The sequence below is a fragment of the Antechinus flavipes genome, chromosome 4 (assembly GCF_016432865.1).
Source record: "Antechinus flavipes isolate AdamAnt ecotype Samford, QLD, Australia chromosome 4, AdamAnt_v2, whole genome shotgun sequence".
In the NCBI taxonomy this organism is placed as follows: Eukaryota; Metazoa; Chordata; class Mammalia; order Dasyuromorphia; family Dasyuridae; genus Antechinus; species Antechinus flavipes.
The window spans coordinates 74,646,696-74,668,745 of record NC_067401.1 but is presented as its reverse complement, the minus strand read 5'-3'; the positions used below and the strand labels follow the sequence as shown (position 1 = coordinate 74,668,745).

The following is a 22,050-nucleotide window of genomic DNA, read 5'->3' as shown; positions in this document are numbered from 1 at the left end:
GATATATCCCACTCAGAAAATAGGAGGCTCTTTATGATAAGACCTTATAGAAGGGGTAAAAATATTAACTCTGATTTCAGTAGGTCCTGTGATGTGACAGAGAAGAGCATAAATGGTATATATGTATACACACATACATACACACACATACACAATTTGTATATGAACCTAGATTCCCATAATTAATGTTCATAATTGACATTGACATCAATGTCATAGGCTAACTGATTGATCCAGAGGAGCATTATGATGAGGTAAAGGGGAATCTGAGCTTATGTTTACTTCAATAAATTCACTAAATGTATAGAAACTGTTTGAGGGGTTCTAGAAGGGGGAGATAATTCTTTTATAATATAAATACTTTTAAGGATTGCTTAATTTATGTTCTGTAAGAAATAACCAGCATGATGAATACAGAGAGGACTGGTGAGACTTACATGAACTGATGCTAAGTGAAATGAGCAGAACCAGGAGATAATTATATACCTCAACAACGATACTGTTTGAGGATGTATTCTGATGGAAGTGGATCTCTTCGATAAAGAGAGCTAATTCAGTTTCAATTGATCAAGGATGGACAAAAGCAGCTACACCCAAAGAAATAACACTGGGAAATGAATATAAACTGCTTGCATTTTTGTTTTTCTTCCCGGGTTATTTATACCTTCTGAATCCAATTCTCCCTGTGCAACAAGAAAACTGTTCGGTTCTGCACACATATATTGTATCTAGGATATACTGTAACCTATTCAACATGGAAAGGACTGCTTGCCACCTGGGGGAGGGGGTGGAGGGAGGGAGGGGAAAAGTCGGAACAGAAGTGAGTGCAAGGGATAATGCTATAAAAAATTACCCTGGCATGGGTTCTGTCAATAAAAAGTTATTAAAAATAAAAATAATAGAATACCAAGGGAAATCTTGAAAAGAAATAGGGATGAAGGATGAATAATATTCTAAACTTCAAACTATATTGTAAAGTATCACTTATCAAATCCATCTGTCATTGGCTAAAAGAGAGATATATCATATTGGATTACTTGCCATCTAGAAGAAGGGTTGGGTGGAAGGGGGTGGGGGGAGAATTTGGAACACAAGATTTTGCAAATGTCAATGTTGAAAAATTATCCAATGTTGAAAAATTATCCATGTATATATTTTGAAAATAAAAAGCTTTAATTAATAAAAAAAAAAAGGATTGCTTAATTTAAATAAGAACATTACATACACATTTGCTAAAATTAGGGGAGGAACAAATTAAAATGAAAAATTAGAAATGCTTAGAGGATTATATAATAATACTTATTAAAAATATATTCAATTGACCTAATATTTTAAGTCATAAATATATGTAACAATTGCTCTTTAAAAATAGTTTATTTTCCTGAATAAAGGAAATATTTGACTACAGTCACTTCCCCTTTCCTTTTCCTTTTATTTTTCTGATGTTCAGGACTTTTCTTCTGCTACACTGATTTAAGGGCTGCTTCTTTCACCACTAATACCTCTAGTTGCTGGCTCTCCTCTTCTAGAAACCAATCCCTGTATTCTTCCCAAGGCCATAGAACCATTTCCTGTGTCTCATGTAAAGATGTGCAGATATCTATAAATAAAATTTTTTTTTAAAGTTCTCCCAAGCCCGAGGCTTCCACCTCCAAACTCTTCACCATGCTTTCTAGTTTTTCAGTTCATAGCATATCTCTGTAGGTACCAGGAATATATCCGAATATCCATTTATACACCACACACACACACACACACACACACACACACACACACACACACACATTCTGTCTCTGAAACTGAGATTAAAGGAGGCTATAACTAACCAAGGATCCCTCAGTCAATAATTGTCTGAAATGGATCGAAATTCAGCTCCTTTTGACTCCAAGTCTGTCACTCTATTTACTACACTAGCTAGATGCCCTGCGATAAATCATCTTGTGTTCAAGTAAACTATCACAAGAACAATCTCAGCAGTGCCTCCCTATAAGCATTGTCCCTGTGTCTAGAGACACAAAAATTGGGGCAAGTGGGGACAGGGAGTATAGTTAGGATAAGTACTACTGTGGTCTGAGCCTTTGAAATAGCATATCAAGGAAACAGTGGTGAAGGCAAATAAGTCTGAATCTCATATGGTACCAGGTACAAAGCCTTAGCATGCTCTACCATGCTCTGGAAGAACCAGAGCTGAACAAAGGAGACACCTTTGGGTATCCATACTTTAAAAAATCTAGAAATATCAGCTTTTTATCTACTTTTATCAAGGGAAGAATAAAAAGAGCATTCATCTGCCTTATGCCAGAAAAAGGATCCTTTCCAAAGGGTGGATGCATAGGATATATGCAAACCCCATGCCAGCTGCTCAGCTCTGTATAGTGATGTAAATTACTTTTAGAAATAAGAAAGTCATAGGCACTGCTTTTAAAAAATCCTAGATTCTAGAAGAAAACTTTTAGAGATATACTTGGTAAAATTGCTTTTGTGGAATACATTGGGGATCATGAGTTAATGTACATAAAGAGCTTTGAAATCCTTAAGTAAGTATGTGAAAACTGGCTATGATCATTCCTATTATCATTTTTATCATAAGGAAAAAGATATCAGGACTATTGTCTATGCATCTAAATCCACTAGGAAATGGAGACCACTTTTCAGATAAACAAAACATTTGTTTAATTATTCAAGTGTTTCAGGCAAAATTAAAAGTCTGAATTAAAGTTATCACGATGATCACCTCAATTTTCCATTTAACTACCAATGTACAGAAACCCAATAGCAACAAATATAGAATAGAGGACCTTTGTACTTTTCCCATACCCTCCTATACCTTCACTTAAGAAGTCCATTTTTTTTACTGGTCACTTTTTATTGGGTACATTTTTTTATTGTAGCCACAATAAAGTGACTAACAGCTAGTACTCTATATATGTGGCACCTACTTTTTAAAAAATAACTTTCTGCCCATTTTCTATGAGATAAAATATATAATAATATGTCAGACTCCAATAGTGATGATGTTATTTGACATTTTTTCTCTTTTATAATAATTTACAAAGTAAGTGCTTTACTTCTGTGATCTCATTTGGACCCAGAATTTGAGGGCAGAAACTGTCTTATCATTGTCTTTTTTATTACCAACCATTAGTCTAGTATTAATGTTCTACACATAGCAAATATTTAATAAATAATTGATGAATTGAGTCAAATTGTTATTTAAACTGTACACAACTCTTTACAACAATGAGGTGATTCAGAGAGTCATCTGCATCCACAGAGAGGGCTGTGGGGACTGAACATGGGTCACAACATAGTATTTTCACCTTTTTTGTTGTTGTTTCCTTGTGCTTTGTTTTTATTTCTCTTTTTTTTCCTTTTTGATCTGATTTTTTCTTATGCAGCATGATAAAGCTAGAAATATGGATAGAAGAATTGCACATGTTTAACATATTGGATTAATTGTCTAGTGGAGAGGATGGGAAGAAGAGAGGGAGAAAAATTTGGAATACAAGGTTTTACAAGGGTGAATTTTTTTTAATTAATATATTTTTAATACACATTGCTTTATGTATCATATTGGGAGAGAAAAATCAGAGCAATAGGAAAAAACCTTGGGAGAAATTTTTTTTTTTTAAAACAGAAAAAAGAAGTGAGAATAGCATGTGTTGATTTACATTCAGTCTCCATAGTTCTTTTTCTGGATACAGATGGCATTTTCTATCCAAAGTCTATTGGGATTGTTTTGGTTCACTGAACCATTGAGAAGAGCCAAGTCATTGCATATTCTTGCTGTAAAACTGTGTACAATATATTTCTGGTTCTGCTTGTTCCACTCAGCACCAGTTCATGTAAATCTTTCCAGGTCTTTCTATAATCAGCTTGTTCATCATTTTTATAGAACAATAATATTCTATTACCTTCATATACCATAACTTGTTCAGTCATTTACCAATTGATGGGCATCTACTCATTTCCCACTTCTTTGCTACCATAAAAAGAATTGCTATAAATATTTTTGCACACGTGGGTCTTTTTCTCTCCTTTATGATGTCTTTGAGACACAGACCCAGTAATGGCACTGCTGCATCAAAGGGTATGCACAATTTTATAGCCCTTTAGGAATAGTTCCATATTGCTCACCAGAATGGTTGGGTCATTTCACAACTCCACCAACAATGCATTAGTGTCCCAGTTTTCCCACATCCCCTCCATATTTTCATTACCTTTTCCTGTCATTTTAGCCAATTTGAGAGGTATAAGGTGATACCTCAAAGTTGCTTTAATTCACATTTCTCTAATCAATAGTGATTTAGAGCATTTTTTCATATGGTTATTGAAGGCTTTCATTTCATCATTTGAAAACTGTTTATATCATTTGATCATTTATCAATTGGGGAATGACTTTTATTCTTATAAATTTGACACAGTTCTTTATATATTTTAGAAATGAGATCTACATCAGAAATTTTTTCCAGCTTTATACTTCCCTTTTAATTTTGTTTCTGTTGGTTTTGCTTGTGCAAAAACTTTTTAATTTGATGTAATCAAAGCTGTCCATTTTGCCTTTTATAATGTTCTCTAGTTCTTCTTTGGTCACAAATTCCTCCCTTCTCCAAAGATCTGATAGATAAATCATCCCTTGCTCTCCTAATTTCTTTATAGTATCATCCTTAATGCCCAAATCATGTACCCATTTTGGCTTCATTTTAATATGGAGTATTAGATGTAGGTCTATGCTGAGTTTCAGACATTATTTTCCAGTTTTCCCAGGAATTTTTGTCAAATAATGAGTTCTTATTCCAGAAGCTGGGGTTTGAGGGTTTATCAAATACTTGATTACTATAGGCCTTTTGATTAATGTGTCATGTGTATCTATTCCACTGATCTATCACTCTATTTCTTAACCAGTGCCAAATGGTTTTGATGACTGCTGCTTTATAATATAGTTTTAGGTTTGGTACTGCTAAGCTACTATTCTCTTTATTTTTTTTTCACTAATTCTAAAAAGGTGAATGTTGAAAATTATCTTTGCATGTATTTTGAAAATAAAAATCTATTATTAAAAATTTAAATTAAAATTTGTCATGCAATTAGAAAAACATAAATTATTTAAAAAGAAAAAAAAAATCAACTGTGTTCACAAGGTTAGACTTCTTGCCAGGAAGTGGAAGGAGGAGAACAGGAAGAGAAAGTTTTAACAAGGAAAGTCATTTCCATTTATTCATAGTTTTAAAATTTTAATCAAATTCCTGCTACAAAGAAAGAAAATGAGATATACAGGATATAAAATTAGATATAAAGATATACAATTTAAGAACTGTAAATAAATCAGTAGAAAAATTAGACATTTCTCTGTTTATAAACAAAATAACAAGGTCTCTTCTTGCTGCCTTTAAAAGTTTCTTCAGTAGTTGCTCATCTTAAAATCACATTACCATATTCTATTTCTGTTACCCAAACTTCAGAGCCTTTCAGTATTAACTTTTTAACACTGCAGATCTGATGACAAGACCTTCCACAGCTGCACAACTAGCTTAAGAAAAGAGCCTGTGAAATTTGCTTACAAACCATCCATACTTTTATGACATTGGTTTAGATCAACTTTAGCAGGTTAGACCAATATTCAACCTTCCCACAGCAGGTAACATTCTAAATTAAGATTCTGACTTATCACTCCTCTTTTTTCAATTCTCCAGGGACAAAATGACCAAAATCACACATGGACGATCTTCTAGTTCTTTAGACATCCCAAGCTCACCTACCATCCCCTAGAAGGTTCCCCATTTATCAGGTCCACAAAAATGTAAGGACATCCTCATTTCTCTGGGCACTGACCAATCAAGTAATGAAGCTTAAAAGGGGTTAAAGCCTTAAAATTACACATCAAAATGTACTTTAAAGTTTATCCTGACCCTTGGGGAAATTTAATAGCTAGTGACTTCTATTTAATTGTCATGCAGTTATCATCTAGTCCAGAGATGGCAGAATCCAAGGCAAGGATACATCATTTAAATCCTAACCAACTCTATCTAAAAAGGCAATTATGCCAGGCTCGTGTAGGGGTAGCCAATTTGTATCTTTTTAAAAGCTCCAAGTCATCATCATCCTCCTCATCATCATCCAGTCACATGGCACCTTAAATTTTCCAAAGTGCTTCACATATATTATCTCATTTAATCCTCAGATTCCATGAGGTAGGTACTCTAGACATTATTATCCCCATTTTACAAAAGGGAAATTAAAGTTCACAATAGTTCATTGACTTACCCATGGTCACACAAGTAAATAAGTAAATGTAGAGGCAGGATATGAACTCCTGAGTATGAGAGTTACTTTATTATGTCGCATTGGCTTTCTAAAGAAGATAAGGAAGAATTTTAGTGTCTCTTTGGGGAGTGTTTTAATTGTTACTCAACTTTTCTGAAATAGAGATTTAAACTAGGTGGTAGAGTGAATAGAGAGCTGGGCGGGAGTCAAGAAGACATCTTCCTAAATTCAAATCTGGCCTCAGACACTTACCAGCCATGTGACCCTGGGCAAGTCACTTAGCCTGATTACCTCACTTTCCTCATCTGTAAAATGAGTTGGAGAAGGAAATGACAAACCACTCCAGTATCTTTGCCAAGAAAACCCCAAATGAAGTCATGAAGAATTGGATATGTTTGAACAACAACAAAATACACCCTCCAAAGTATTTTCTGTTCTTTTTATCTTGCTATCTTTTTTCTTTCCTTTTTTTCTCTAGTTAGTTTCTAATTTCTCTCATAGTTAGTGGTGATATGAGAGTAAACTGATCATTGCTGCAGCTCATTCTTCTCTCCTCAACACAAAGACCTAAGAGAGTGCTTTGTTCTTTTTTATTACCCACCCCAATACACCCATCCAGATGCTCCCACTTAAAAGAGAATAATTATCAGAAAAGCCCATCTTATCCTTTGAGTGACTCCCAGAAGTTCTAGCAGCATTAAGAACTCATATCTTCTTTTAGTTCTCTGGGATACTGGAAGTCACACATGGAGGCCTAAAAGATGAAAACTGGAGGACACATATCAGAAGAGATAGTGAGTATGTTAATTTCTAAAAACTGTTCTTAAAGGGATTATTTCCCAGAAAATATGCAAAAAAGGATTTGTCCCATAAAGAGATGATGCTGTCACTGGTCTAAGAGGTACACTGGATCTCCCACTTTGATTGTTCCTGGATCTTCCAGGACATAATACTGTCCAAAGAGAGGTGACTTGCCATATATCTTTTGGTCAGCGGGATCACACTGTCGATAACTGCAAAGAGAAAAAGATTATTTTGAATCACAGATGAAGTGGACATTCCTGAAATCAGTTCTCTTAGATAGTACCATGGATCCTCTTGACATTCTAGAATGACTGTTTTCTTTGTGGTTAAGTGTAGCTTTTGTATAATATGCAATTTTATACAATATTTGTTGAGAAATTGCCAAAAAGTTACAAGTATATTTATTATGCTATATATTACTATAATAACATATACATTACATATTCATATACATAGACATATATTGCTATTATTATTATCATTATTACCAGTGTTACACTGGGGGAATTCCCCATCACTAAATGATAATATTATTACTCTATCTAAGGGAACAGAGTACTGGGGAGAAAAATTTTAATTGTCATCTGGAAAAATTTAACTATGATGGCTAAGAGAGAAAGGACTAAGAGAATTTCTTTACTGAGAAGTTGACCGAGTTAACTGTCATCTTTGAGATAGATTGAAAAAATATTTTGAAAGAAATGAGTTTAATTTTTATCCTGTGATGAAGATATTCTGAAGAGAAATCTGGAGAGCTTTTAATTTTCATCCTGAGAGCCCTGAATGATAAACTTCTAGTTCTGATGTCTGTTGAGAAAGTAGTAGTTGCAGTTTATACTTGGAGATAGTCTAGCTATGATTTTTCTCAACTAATACATTGCTGAAATATTTAAATATTATATTTTTATTATTTGTTACACTGTTAATAAATTGCTTAGCTAGTAACACCAATGTTTGTCAAAGCCTATAAGAATAAGGTTTTATGTTAAGATGAATGAAAACTTAGGAGAAAAAAAAGGTTTCTTTGATTTGTTTACAAAATGGGTAGATAATTGAATAATTAACAAGAGAAATTGTGCATCTCTATTTATGGAGAAATTTGTGAATCTTCAATTTATGGGGAAATTTGTGAATAAATTCCTTGATTGCCTTATGACCTTAGTATTTATAAGAAAATGAGTCAGTGAGAGAGAAATTGGTGATTGATTTGGTTGTTGACTAGAATAATTCACCACACCCCACACAGTCTACATGAACATTGTTATCTCCAACCCTATTATACACATACTGTTACAATGTCCAAATGTATTGTGTTTTGTATATATTTTTGACAGCCAAGGAAGTAGTCTATCAACTGGTATTCCCCATTGTGTTACATTTACTATTCATATGAATTTGATGTTCACAGAATGTTTTGTTACAGAGACATAAACATTGACTATGGGTAGAAATGTTATACCACCTTCAACAGATCTTTCTGCAGAAACTATGGCTTTTATTATTGTGTCTTTCAGAGGAAAGAGATAGATGATTTAAACATAAAGGGTGATATCATGAGCAGATTAGGAGACCAGTAAGTAGTTTATCTGTTGCATCTATGGAGAAGGGAAGAATTTATGACCAAATAAAAAATAGAAAGCAAGACATAAAAAGGATAATTTTGATTACATTAAATTTTTCACAAACAAAACAGATGCAACCAAAATTAGAAGGAAAGAGGAAAGCTTGGAACACTTTTTACAGCAAATGTCTCTGATAAAGGCCTTATTTTTCAAATACATAGAGAATTGAGTCAAATTTTTAAGAATACAAATCATAAAAAAGAATACATCATTCCTCAATTGATAAATGACCAAAAGATAAGAAAAGACAGTTGTGGGATGAAGAAAGCAAAGCTATCTATAGTCATATGAAGAAATGCTTTAAATCATCATTGATTAGAGAAATGTAAGTAAACAACTTACAATTATCAGATTGGCTAGTATGCCAAAAAGGGAAAATGATAAAGATGTGAGAAAAAGGGGTCCCTAAAACACTGTTGGTAGAGTTGTGATCTGAAGAGCAATTTGGAACTATAGCCAAAAGATAATCAAACTGTGTATACCTTTTGATGCAACAATATAATCAAGATCTGTATCCCAAAAAGATCATAATGTAAAAAATTAAAACCATGTACAAAAATATTTATAGCAACTTTCTTGTGGTAGCAAAAAATTGAAAATTGAGAAGATGCCCCTCAGATGGGAAATGATTAAATGAGTTGTGGTATATAAATAATAATGGAATACTATTATGCTATAAGAAATGATGAGCAAGTGAATTTCAGAAAAACCTGGAAAGATTCACATGCATTGATGCAAAGTGAAGTGAGCAGAACCAAGAAAACATTGTACACATTAACAGCAACTTTGTGTAATGATCAACTATGACTGACTTAGCTCTTTTCAACAATATAATAATCCAGGACATATTCAAAGACTCATGATGGAAAATACTCTCCACATCCATAAAAAAAAAAAAAAAAAAAAAAAAAAAAAAAAAAAACTAATGGACTCTGCATACAAATTGAGGCATTTCACTTTCTTTTTTGTATGCTTTTTTCTCCCTTTTCTCCTATTTCTTCTTTTACCACATGACTAATATGGAAATATGTTTTACATGATTGTACATATATAACCTATATCAAATTGTTTTCCATTTTAGGGAAGGGTGAGGGAAGAGAAAAAGGGAGAAAATTTTAAACTCAAAATCTTATATATAAAAAGAATGTTTAAAACTTGTCTTTGTATGTAATTGGGGAAAAAACTATTTAAAAGGATCAAAAAGAAGTAAAAGAATATGAGGGAATTCATAGCTAAATGAAATTGTAGGAGCCTATATTGTGGAGAAATTAAGCTGTTTCCCCAGGGAAAAGAAAAAGATGGAGTTAACTATCATCTGTGAAACTCCAAGAGAGGACTAAAAGTTAGCTGTCAATTTGTGAATGATTGAAACTAAGGGGATTTAACTATCTATGTGAGAGACTGGGATTGAGGGGGTTAAGCATAGTTATCTGGGAAGAGACTGAGAGAAGACAAGAAAAGAGTTTAATTCTAAAGTGAAATGTTAAAGAGAATTCCTCAGACCTGAATGAGTATTCTTAGAGGACTATTTCCAGAGTTGCATAGGATTTAATTTGGCAACATGAGTGAAGATATTTCATTTCATATCTCTTTCCTTGGATCCTGAAGACCATAGAGGTGATTCTGTCTGTAAATTTAACCTCTTGCATGTACATTATAAATACTTAATTGTGTCTTGGTATTCTTATTTGCTATCGTAATTAACTATAAAGGCAGCAACACTGTTAAGTTTGTGCCAGGGCAGGGGAAGGGGGAAGGCAATGATGTCTCTTTATAAAATGAAATGGATACTCAGAACTAATTAATTAATATGAGATTTTGCATTTCCATTGATTCAAAAGGAAATACCAGAATGTACTTCCTGATTTCCTTAGAACCCAGGTAGAAAAATATTTTTTTTTGTTGTTTTTGTTTGTTGGTTTAGTTTTTTGCTGCGGCAATTGGGATTAAGTGACTTGCCCAGGGTCACACAGCCAGGAAGTGTTAAGTGTCTGAAGTCAAATTTGAATTCAGGTCCTCCTGATTTTAGGGCTGGTGCTCTATTCACTACACCAACTAGCTGCCCTCAGGTAGAAAAATATTAAAGAAATTAACTAATAGCAGGAAGAGATTAGTAAGAATTGGTAAGGCTGTGTTCTAATGAACATACTGTCCATCTAACAGGTGAAGTCTCATTGTCTCTAAACCCATTCAAGAGGGTTTAGTAGTCAAATCTTCCCCAATTTGGCTCCACTTTATTTTAATAGACCTATCTTTTAGAACTTCCATTCCCTTACACAATGGGTACTTCCAAGTAAAGTGGGCTATTTGTTTTGCTTTGCCCTAATATACTTTACATGTTCGCGCTGCAGCAACTTCAAATTATTCCCATGATAGCCAATCTCCATCCAGTCTCCAACTATATTATTCATTCAATCTTTCCAGTCAATTTCCATCTAAATTACCCATCTTTAAAAACCTAGATCAAATATCACTACCTGCATAAAGCCTTTCACTTCAACTGGAAGCAAATTCTGCCTCCTCTGAATTTCCATATCACTTTACATCAGTCAGATGGCACTTATCACTAGTTCCCTTGTATTGCTGTTCCCCAAATTTATCTTCCCTAATGAACTATAAACTGCTTAAATACAGACAGTGCCTTGAACATCTTCGTATCCCCAACAGTTTCTCTTGTACAGTGCCATATGTTTAACAAATAGCCATTGAATGAATAAATTAATGACATTAAACATTACAAAAACCTATATTGGAGAAAGAGGGAGAATGAGAGGGCTCCAGTACAACTGATATAACAAGAGAAAGGGAAAGAAAGATTGGAAAAGAGACAGATAAAAGATAGAGAGAGAGGGGTAAGAAGGGAGGTAAACATAAAGAAAGGCAGAGAAAGAAACAGTGAGGGAGGGGTGAGAAACAAAAAGAGTGAAATTCTTTCCTTCAGTTTTCACTCCAATTCAAACCCAAATCCACTTTCTTAAAGGAAATTGTTTATACATAGCAATAACTCTATTTCACCATAGAGGTTGGGTCAACAAACCAAACATTCAAACCCCGTGACTAAATCCTTCAAGATAGTGGATAGGGAGGGGGAATGAAGAGAGGGAGGAGTATTACAACAGCTTATTCCTAATTTTTTTCTTCAAATTTAAAAACTTGAATGAGAAAACTAATTAACTATATCCCAAAGCTACCTTATGTGAATAAATTCCATAAACCATGATCAATTAACTCAGCCTACCTAATCTGTTTCATGATAATATCACAGCCCAACAATATTTTTCTGTTATGATCCTGAAGAGCCTATGGGGCTGGGAGCCCTTCTGGTCTGCATCACCTGTCAGTAGGATGGCTAAGCCAGGATATTCTAGGCATCTATCATTTGGGGGCCTACTCTCAGAGACAGAGTCCCTGTTGCTTAAAAGTTCCTGTTTTAGGATTATCACAACAGTCAAATTCTGCTAACTTTGAGATCTCCTTATTGAAGTTTTTTTTTAAGAGAATACTACTAATAGTTAGGAGATCTGAGTTCTAATTCTGACATTTCCACTATGTGAATAACAAGAAAAATCACTTCACTAACTAGTTAGCAGAGTACTGGACCTGGAAACAGTAATGTATGAATTCAAATCCAGCCTCAGCCACTTCCTAATTGTATGATTCTAGATAAATTGCATCACCAATGTTGCCTTCAGATTCTTCATTTATAAAATGAGAATATCATTTATAAAATGGGAATAACATACAATAGTATCTACTTCCCAGAGTTGCTGTGAGGATCAAATGATATGACATTTTAGAAAATGTTTTGCAACCCTTAAAAACCTCTAAATGCCATTCTTTTGGTTTCTACATCTGCGTGATAAGGAGAGTACTCCTTCTAGTCTTGTCCTTGCAGTTGTATAGTTACAAATGAACAAACCAGCAACTTCTCTCCAGTTTGTCATGCTTTACACAGCTTCTTCTTAAAGCCTCAGTGGAGAATACTTGCTAGGAAATAGCTTGGATTTTTAATAAAGTCAGTCATTCATTTAAAAAAAGTTTGACTTCTTAGAATCTTCACCTCTCTCTTCTCACTGCCAAAAAGTCAATCTGGATTCACCAACTCAACCCCTAATGTCTCCAGCCAACACACAATTAGTCCTATTCTGTATTTTTTGATTGGCTCTGTAATTTCATTGGTAGAGCACTATACTTAAGAAACTCCTTTTTTCCAGTGCAGATCAGCAAATATTCTGTAACTTAGAATCACAGAGAATTGGGTATTCTTTACTACTAATGAGAATTGCTGCTTCTGTTGCCTCATCTTCCCAGAAAGCCCTAGTAAATGCTGCTTAGAGCTCTCAGTTATTCCCCGAATCTAGGGGACTACAATAAAGGTACTAATTCTGGAGGGAGGATAGTCCAGTTTGAACAAGCACACAGTTGAGAAAAACTGAAGGATGGTGGGAAAGCTCTGCCCAGCTGATCTTTCAGGGCAGCTGAAGCCTTTGCACTCTTTCCCACTGCTTCTACAGAAGTAGCTTAGCTAGGAAGAGGATTGGATCATGTGGGCTTAGGTATCTGCTTCACTGAAGTGGGGAAAGAGCTAAAACTCAACGCATCATGTGCTAGTGTTTACTTTCTCCCAGTCATCCTATTCTCTATTACTATCTCTATCACTAATTCTGCTATTACCTCACCCACAGTCATTCAGCTTCCTTAATCCATAAAAATCAGCTAGCCATGACTACTTCTTACATTCTTAATGCTTTGCCCACAAGATATCACTTGCTAACAAACCCCAATTCCTGTTGTCAAGAAGAGAGGCTAGCCAGTTCAGATAGGGGAGTCTGAAAGCATCATTTCCTAAATAACTCAGATATAAAGGGCTCGAGCAAATGGCTCCCTGCTGCAAAAACAGAGAGTCTATTTTCTAACTCTAATGTTGACTTAGCTTCTCCATAATTTATGTGCGCCTACAGGGCCTTCCCCCCCCCCCCAATTTATGACCACCTGTCTTAGGGGAGTATATAAATTACACTTATGACAATTTAAATCTCAGGAAGAGATAAGAGAGAGACACCTAGCTTGACTATGCTGTCTCAAGGAGCATTACAGGAATTAGGCCCAGATTGTTGAAATATATGAACTCTTGTAATAGATCAGCACAAGGGCATCAGCTCCTGGTTGCACATTCTTATTGCATTTACCTTTGTGCCTGGATTCAATTATCTCCTTCCAACACAAATGGAGGAAGAGCAGAAAACATAGGGAGATTTCACAGAGGGCTCTAGGAGTCATAGAGCTAAGAGCATCAAAGTGAACTTTCTCACTCTAGTGAGTGAAGGTGACTGAGTGAAGGTACAAGATCATGCACCAACTGAGAAGAGGAAAGGAGGTAACATTTAAATGGAACAACAGTGAGTCTCCAAAGTGACTTCAGTGATTCATCCATTCCATCAGGAAGAACAATGTGAAGGAGGCAGGAATTTTCTGTTTAAAGGATTCTTGTTGCTGAGACCCTTTAAGAGAGTCACATAATAGAGGCATCTACAATGGATAAAGATTTAGAGAAGGAGAAAGACAAGGATGAAAAGGAGGAGGATGAAAAGAAGAAAGAGGAGAAGGTCAAGAAGGATGAAGAGAAAGAGGAGGAAAAGGAGAAGAAGGAAGAGAAGTAGTAGTAGTAGTAGTAGGTGGTGGTGGTAGTGGTGGTGGCAGTAGTGATGGTAGTAGTAGTAATAGGAGGAAGAGGGAAAGAAAAAGAAGAGGAGAAAAAGGAAGAAGAGGAGGAGGAAAAAAGTAACAGTAGTGGTAGTAATTGTAATAGGAGAAGGAGGAAGTGGTGAAGAAGAAAAAGGAAGAGGACAGAAGGAAGAAGAAAAAAAGGAGGAAGAAGAGAAAGAGGAAGAAAAAGGAAAAGGAGGAGGAGAAAGAGGAGGAGGAGGAAAAGGAGAGAGAGGAAAATGAGGAAGAGAAGGAAGGGGAGAAAAAGGAAGAGAAGGAGGAGGAGGAGGAGGAAGAAGAAGAGGAGGTTGGTTGGATGTTATCCTTTGTTCTTGAAGAAGATCAAAAGGACATCACCATGTCAGAGTCAAGTTAATGTGTCTGACTATGACTGATCAGACCAATATGAGTGTGGAATGCTCTGCCACAGAGAGGACATAAATAATCCCTAGGAACATTTGAGGTAACTTCTCTAACTTTGCTTATCTCGCATTTTTTTCTGAGTTATTTCAATTCTGCTTTGCTCATAGAGCACAGCAACTCTCTTGATGAAGGCACATCATGCTGAGTGGTCCTGTAATAGTGTCTCTTATGTCATACAATGGATACTAAAGTTCTTAAGAGAGATTTTGAGAGTGTTCTTGTATCACTTTTTCTGACCAACTTATGAGTACTTGCCCTGTGTGAGATCTTCTAAGATAATTCAAATGGAAGCAATACAGTTTTCTATTGAGGAAAGGAGAAGGGAGGAGAAGAGAAGAGAGGTGAGATGAGGAGAGGGCAGTGGTGAGATGAGGAAAGAAAAAGAGAGATTTGGAGTCTGAAAACCTGGGTTTAAAATCTGGCTCTACTACTATATATGTAACCCTGGCCAATTCACTTCTTGTGAAGTATTGTATCTAAAGGTTTTGTAAACCATAATGTAATATATAAAAGTCAGTTATTGTTATTATTATTATCATTATTATTCACTTATTCAGGTCTGGTTTTCTCATCTAAAAAATTAAAGGGTAACCCTAATTAGTCCCTAGGATCCATTTAAAATCAAAACTCTTGTGATTGTAAGCATTAGGTATTATCTGTTCTGGATACATAAATCTAAGAGTTAGAACACTTTCAGTTTTGTCATACCTTCGTAGGGTTTCCAATGGTTCTTTCCTACTCATAATGCCAGTGTCTGGATCTACAGTTGTTAAAATGCATCTAAATAAAAGACAGCAAGCATTAGATTATAATTGGAAATAAGAGATAGTATCATTTTTTCCAATGGATGTATAACACTTACCGGCCACAAGCCATTATTCTCTTCATCTCCACATCACCAATGAGTATTTCATTCCAAGAATCCTAAAAATTAAGCAAAATTCCCATTTATGGCATCATTCCTAAAGTATTTGTCTTGAAAACCCAGTACAAAAATTGCTTCTAAATTATTTAGCACAAAGTCACAACAAAAATATAATGTAAACACCAGCTACAACTTACTTCTGCATTATATAATTTTTATAATTACAAAGCATTTCATATACAGTATCTTCATTTGATCCTTGAAGCAATTCTATGGGTGCAAATATTATTATGCCCCTTTTACAGATGAGAAAATTGAGGTTCAAAAAAGATAACTAGATGGTGCAGTAGATAGAGCACCAGCCCTGAAGTCAGGAGGACATGGGTTCAAATCTGGCCTCTGACACTTAACACATCCTAGCTATGTGACCCTAGACAAGTCACTGAATCCCAATTACCTAGAGGAAAAAAAGGGTAACAAATTTTTTTAAAGGGTAACAGATTTGTCCATGATTACAGACATAATAAGCAAAGAATTCAGTGCTTAGATAATACTTAGAACTTAGGGTTCTTAATGTTTAATTCAAAATTCTTTTCAGTATTAACAAACTGCCTTTCCTGGGAGAATAGAATATATCAATAGTTTTATTCTCCTTGCCCTGACTTTGTTATATGCCACTCTTCCCTACCTAACTGGAATGTTTTCTCCCTCCTTTTACTTTGCCTCCTGTATGTCCAAAACCTGACAAAACTCACCTCCTTAGAATTAGCTATGACTATATGGCATAGGTATTTAATAAATGCTTGTTTCCTATATGAATGTTGGCAAATCATTTACTTTTTCTGAGCCTCAGTTTTCTCATCTTGGACTAAATGATCTCCTAAAGTTAATTATAATATTTTTGTGATAATAAAGAACTGGAAAAAGTTAGATGCCCATCAGTTGGGAAATGATTGAACAAATTGTGCCTCAAAAATTTAATAAAATATTATGTCACTAAAAGAAATATCACAATGAAGAATTCAAAGAAAGAAGACATACAAACTGATGCAAACTGAAGTGCAAAATAAAAAGAGGTAGGAAAACAACTACATAGATGTAAGTAGAAGGAATGACAAAATGAAAATTAAAGCTATGTAATTACAATGATAAAATTTGGGGCTGGGGGAGATGTGAAAATTAACCTTCCTCTCTCCATTGTAGGAGAATTCCATACCTACAGGTATGGAATTTTATATTCAATTTCAGATATAGTCCATGTTTTCAATAGTTCTGCTGAACTGCTTTTGTTTTCTTTTTAAAAAATTTTTGTTACAAGGGAAGGCTTTCTAAGAAAGGAAAAAGAAAGCATAAAAAGAATATTTCAAAAGTAAGCTATGTAACATTTTTGTAAGCCTAAAAATGCTATAAAATGCTGGCTATTATTATAATTATAGTCAAACCAAAGACTTCAAAAAATTAAATAAAAAAGAAAATTAGGTATGACGTGAACATGCTGAAAGAATAAAGAAGATAGAAATCAGAAATATAATGGGAAGAAAAAGGACAGCTACACACTACAAAGTCCATTAGCAATGAGAGCTGTATGCACATAGTATGACAGGGAGAGAGCAGCTAGGTGGCTCAGTGGATAGAATGCCAGGACCTGAAGTCAAGAAGACTCATCATCCTGAGTTCAAATCTGGTCTCAGACACTCAGACTCAGATGCTAAGCAAGTCACCTAATTCCATTTGTCTCAACTCCCACATCTATAAAATGAACTAGAGAAGGAAATGGCAATGGTATCTTTGCCAAGAAAACTCCAAATGTGGTAACAAAGAGTTGGACATCACTGAAACAAGTGACCCTCAAGTATGATGGGGCAAAGGCCATATTCTACAAGCGATTTAAATGTTCCCCTGGATTTTTGGCTTTTTATAGATCTTTCTATTAACAATTTGAAAGCCATGGTTTATTACCATGAGACAGAATACTTTCTCAAAACATGGCCTTAATTGAGTTAATGTGCACGATACATAAACACTGATGTATATATTGCTACACTAGGGGCGAGGTGGGATAGAATCAGAAAAATTATTCCTTTTTTTGACTTCTTACACCAGAATCATGAAAGCAACAATTTAGTAAAGATCTGCCCTATATAGGATTTTACCACATGAGGGCGATGTGTTCACATAAAATCTGAAAGCTGAAGCAAGAAACTAATAAAAATCATAAGAATAAGGATTGGATCTATGTTTTTATTCATATAGGAAATATCTGGTAGAGAAAAATCCATCAATTCAAGAAATTACTTTCTTAGTAATTTACTATGTTAAAGGGTTGACTAAAATACTTAATCTACTTACCTGTGGACCTAGCCAGTATAAGTCACAGATAGGACTTGAACTGGGTCTTCTTGGCTGCATGGCCGGCTTTCAATCTACTGGGCCTGAACTCAAGTTAGTTTAAATATGACCTCAGACACTTATTAGCTGTGTGACCCTGGGCAAGTCACTTAACGTTGTTTGTCTCAATTTCCTCACCTGGAGAATGCAATGGCAAACCATTCCAGTTCACTGCCCAAAAAAACACAAATGGAGTCAGGAAGACTCAGAAATGACTGAAAAAATTGAACAACAAAAATCTATCACCTTAATCTGAATTACTTCCCTTTATTTCTGTGTTATTGCTTGCTATGATAAATATATTTTTCTGTTATCTGTGATTATCTTTTCTATAACAAACATTTAGCCGGAGAGGAGCTAATATGATTAAGATCAAGCTGTTACCTTCCCAGTCTAGGATAAGATTGCTTCCTATCCAGAGCAACTAGATAAAACCCAAAGCATCCTATCACTAAATTAAAAATATCTGGTAACTGATAGATAAAATTCTAGTCTCATACTCCTCTTAAAGAAAGGAAAGCAAAGGAATGACCATCTAGTTAGAGTAATCTTCCTTTTTTCCATAAAGGCAGAAGAACTAGCCTTTCTTGGGGGAGTAAAATTAATCATTTCACATCTCTTTATAAATCTGTCACATGTACCCTCAGTCCCTGTGTTCCAACACAACTGTTACACCCAGGTAGGGGAGTTCAGCTATTTATAATATAAATTTTTATTTATTATAATTATTATTTTATATAAATATAATCCAATAAATATATATTATTTATGATTAGGCAGCTAGGTGGGCGCAGTGGATAGAGCACCAGCCCTGAAGTCAGGAGGACCTGAGTTCAAATGTGACCTCAGATACTTAACACTTCCTAGCTTTGCGACCCTGGGCAAGTCACTTGACTCCAATTGCTTCAGAAAAAAAAAAAGTATTTATGATTTATAAAAACTTAGTTTCTAAATACAAAAATAACTAGAATATAAGCTAAACTATAAGTGTCACAACGGAGGCACAGAGAGTAATCACTTTCACTTCTGGTTAGAGTAATCAGCTCCCTGAGAAGAGGGACCAAATAAGAACTAAGCCTAGAAGAACTTCAACTGGCAAAGTCAGATAGGTGGGATGGTATGTTAAGGTAGCAATAGCAAAAACAAAAAAATATAAATAAACACAGTTTTGCTGCACAGTATGGCTTATATATAAAAGTAGTAAGGGAAATGAACTAAGAAGATAAAATTGAGATCTGAGGACCATTTTGCAGAAAGCCTTGAAAACTCAGAGAACAAGGACTAATTGCATTCTTAAACAAGCAACAAATAAGCCCTGCTATATAAATGTGACCACAAGGGAGCACACTTGTTATAGAAACTGAATTGAAGGTGCTGATGGGAAGACAGGTGATTTGTTAGGCTAAAGATTCTGGATTTAATTTTTTTTTCTTCCTGTTGAGGTAAGTGGAGTTAAGTGACTTGCCCAAGGTCATACACTTAGAAAGTGTTAAGTATCAGATTTGAACTCGAGTTCTCCTGACTCTAGGGTGGGTGCTCTATCCACTGTGACATCTAGCTACCCTTTGGGTTTTATCTTTTTTTTTTTTTAATTTCAATATATTTTTTTTTGTTTTGTTTTGTTTTGTTTTGTTTTTATAGCTTTTTATTTACAAGTTATATGCATGAGTAATTTTACAGCATTGACAATTGCCAAACCTTTTTTCTAATTTTTCCCCTCCTTCCCCCATCCCTTCCCCCTGATGGCAGGCTGACCAATACATGTTAAATATGTTAAAGTATAAATTAAATACAATATAAGTATACATGTCCAAACAGTTATTTTGCTGTACAAAAAGAATCAGACTTTGAAATAGTGTATTATTAGCCTGTGAAGGAAATCAAAAATGTAGGTGGACAAAAATAGAGGGATTGGGAATTCTATGTAATGGTTCTTAGTCATCTCCCAGAGTTCTTTCGCTGGGTGTAGCTGGTTCAGTGCATTACTGCTCTATTGGAACCGATTTGGTTCATCTCATTGCTGAGGATGGCCATGTCCATCAGAATTGATCATCATATAGTATTGTTGAAGTATATAATGATCTCCTGGTCCTGTTCATTTTACTCGGCATCAGTTAGTGTAAGTCTCTCCAGGCCTTTCTGAAATCATCCCTTGGGTTTTATCTTGAAGATCATGGGGAATGGATGCAAGATACAATGAGAAGAGCAATAAACTTGAATGCTGAATCTGTAGTCATTGGTCCTGAGTTTTAATGTCAGCCCAAGCCAATGAGCTCTATACTTACTACCTGTGTGAGCTCAGACAAATTACAGAACTGTTCTAATGCTCAACTTCCTCATTAGTAAAATGAAGTAGTTGAACAAAATTACTTCTATGGTTCCTTCTAGTTCTATAATCCTGTAATAGTTCTCCAAAAATTATATTGTCAGTTTTCATTTAAGATTACAAGTTTAGTGACTCAGAAACATAGTTTTGGAGCTAGAAAGAACTTCTGAGTCTACGAAGTCCAATACTCCCAAAATAGTTAAGTGACTTTTCCAAGATCACACAGGATATAAGTAGTTAAAGGCAGAATTTGAAACCAGTTCCTCTGATTCTAAATTCACTATTCTTTCCCCTCCACCATATTGCTTCTCCCTATATTCTTAGATTTGGCACATCTAAACCTCAGTGAAATGCAGGCTTTGAAGGCAAACAAATATTCAAGTGTGGAGTCCACTAGATTAAGCAGAACATTGTGATATGGAAAAGATGCCATTGGGGAAGACAGCACTAGAAAAGAGGAGTTTTTCTAGGTTTTAGACACCATACCTAGAATGAGATTAGATTGTGTCTCCCTAAGTTCCATGCAGAACTAAGATGTTTGTGACCAGATCAGTATCCTTTGGCCCCATGGCCCAGACTTTGGTTGGAAGTCTACAACAGGGAAGGGAAGGACAGTAGGAAACAAGAATTTCTATAAGTGACTAAGCACTACACTAAATTTTTTATATGTTACATCATTTACAACAACTCTAGGAGGTGTTATTGTTATTTCCATCATACAGCTGAGAAAACTGAGAGCTTAAATGATTTGTCTATGGTTACATATCTAGTAAATGTTTGAAGCTAAATAACTCAAGACATTCTGATTCCAGGTCATCATTCTATCCAATGAGATACCTAGTTGTCACCAGCACCAAGGAAAATGAATTTCCTTTTGTCTAATTAAGTATATCGTTTTAAATCATTTTCTGGGTGAAGGTGACTAACTAAAACAAGAAAAAGAAAGCTAAAGGGGTAGGGAAGGGGAGGGCAAGAGAAGTTCATGGTATAAATAGATGAGAGTATGAGCCAGAGATTAAGTAATTGTATACTGGATAGATACAGAGGGAAGGGAAGAGGTGGCTGGGTGGTAATAATAAGAAAGAAAAATAAAAATCAGCTATGAAGGAGAAACTGATATTACCTGACAAGCTATCAAACCCAGATAACTCTGAGTATAATGGTGTCACAAACAAAAATATAAAAATAAGCAGAGAAAACTACTCTGAGTTAAGGGAATGCGTGTTAACTATAAGCCATATATTAGAAAAATACATCAAAATGATTCTCTTAACTGCATTCTAACACAAAGCAACAATAATGCATTTAAATGATGCTCTATTGCATAAATTACACCCCAAGAGAGCAAATTTGACATGAAAATCAATGAGTTCTGTTTAATCAGGTTGTATTTGAGGTGCTGATAGGACATCAGATGAGATGGCTAGCAGGCAGCTGCTACAAATAAAGATTTTGGAGTTAATGCCCATTGAAGGAACAGTAGAGAACTTAGAAGGGAAGACCAAGGGTAAAACCTTGGACAATACCTACACTAGAGCAGCATAAGGAAGAAATAAGCAATTTAAAGTATAATAGATTTTTAACTAGAAGTGGGTTTGAATTCTGGCTCTGCCTCTCCCTACCTGAGTGAACTCATTTAACATCTCCAGGCC

General features: G+C 35.0%; 1 protein-coding gene across 1 annotated transcript in view; it reads right to left on the bottom strand.

The window, feature by feature from the left end:
- Positions 1-5,189: 5,189 nt before the first annotated feature.
- The window catches only part of LOC127559502 (mitochondrial amidoxime-reducing component 1-like), a 42,736-nt gene continuing 25,875 nt past the window's right edge, over positions 5,190-22,050 (bottom strand). The window contains exons 5-7 of the mRNA XM_051993337.1: positions 15,682-15,743; positions 15,528-15,599; positions 5,190-7,277 (exon numbers count right to left, since the gene is read on the bottom strand). Coding sequence (XP_051849297.1) covers positions 7,151-7,277; positions 15,528-15,599; positions 15,682-15,743 — 261 coding nt within the window. The 3' untranslated portion in view covers positions 5,190-7,150. The remainder of the gene's footprint in view (positions 7,278-15,527; positions 15,600-15,681; positions 15,744-22,050) is intronic.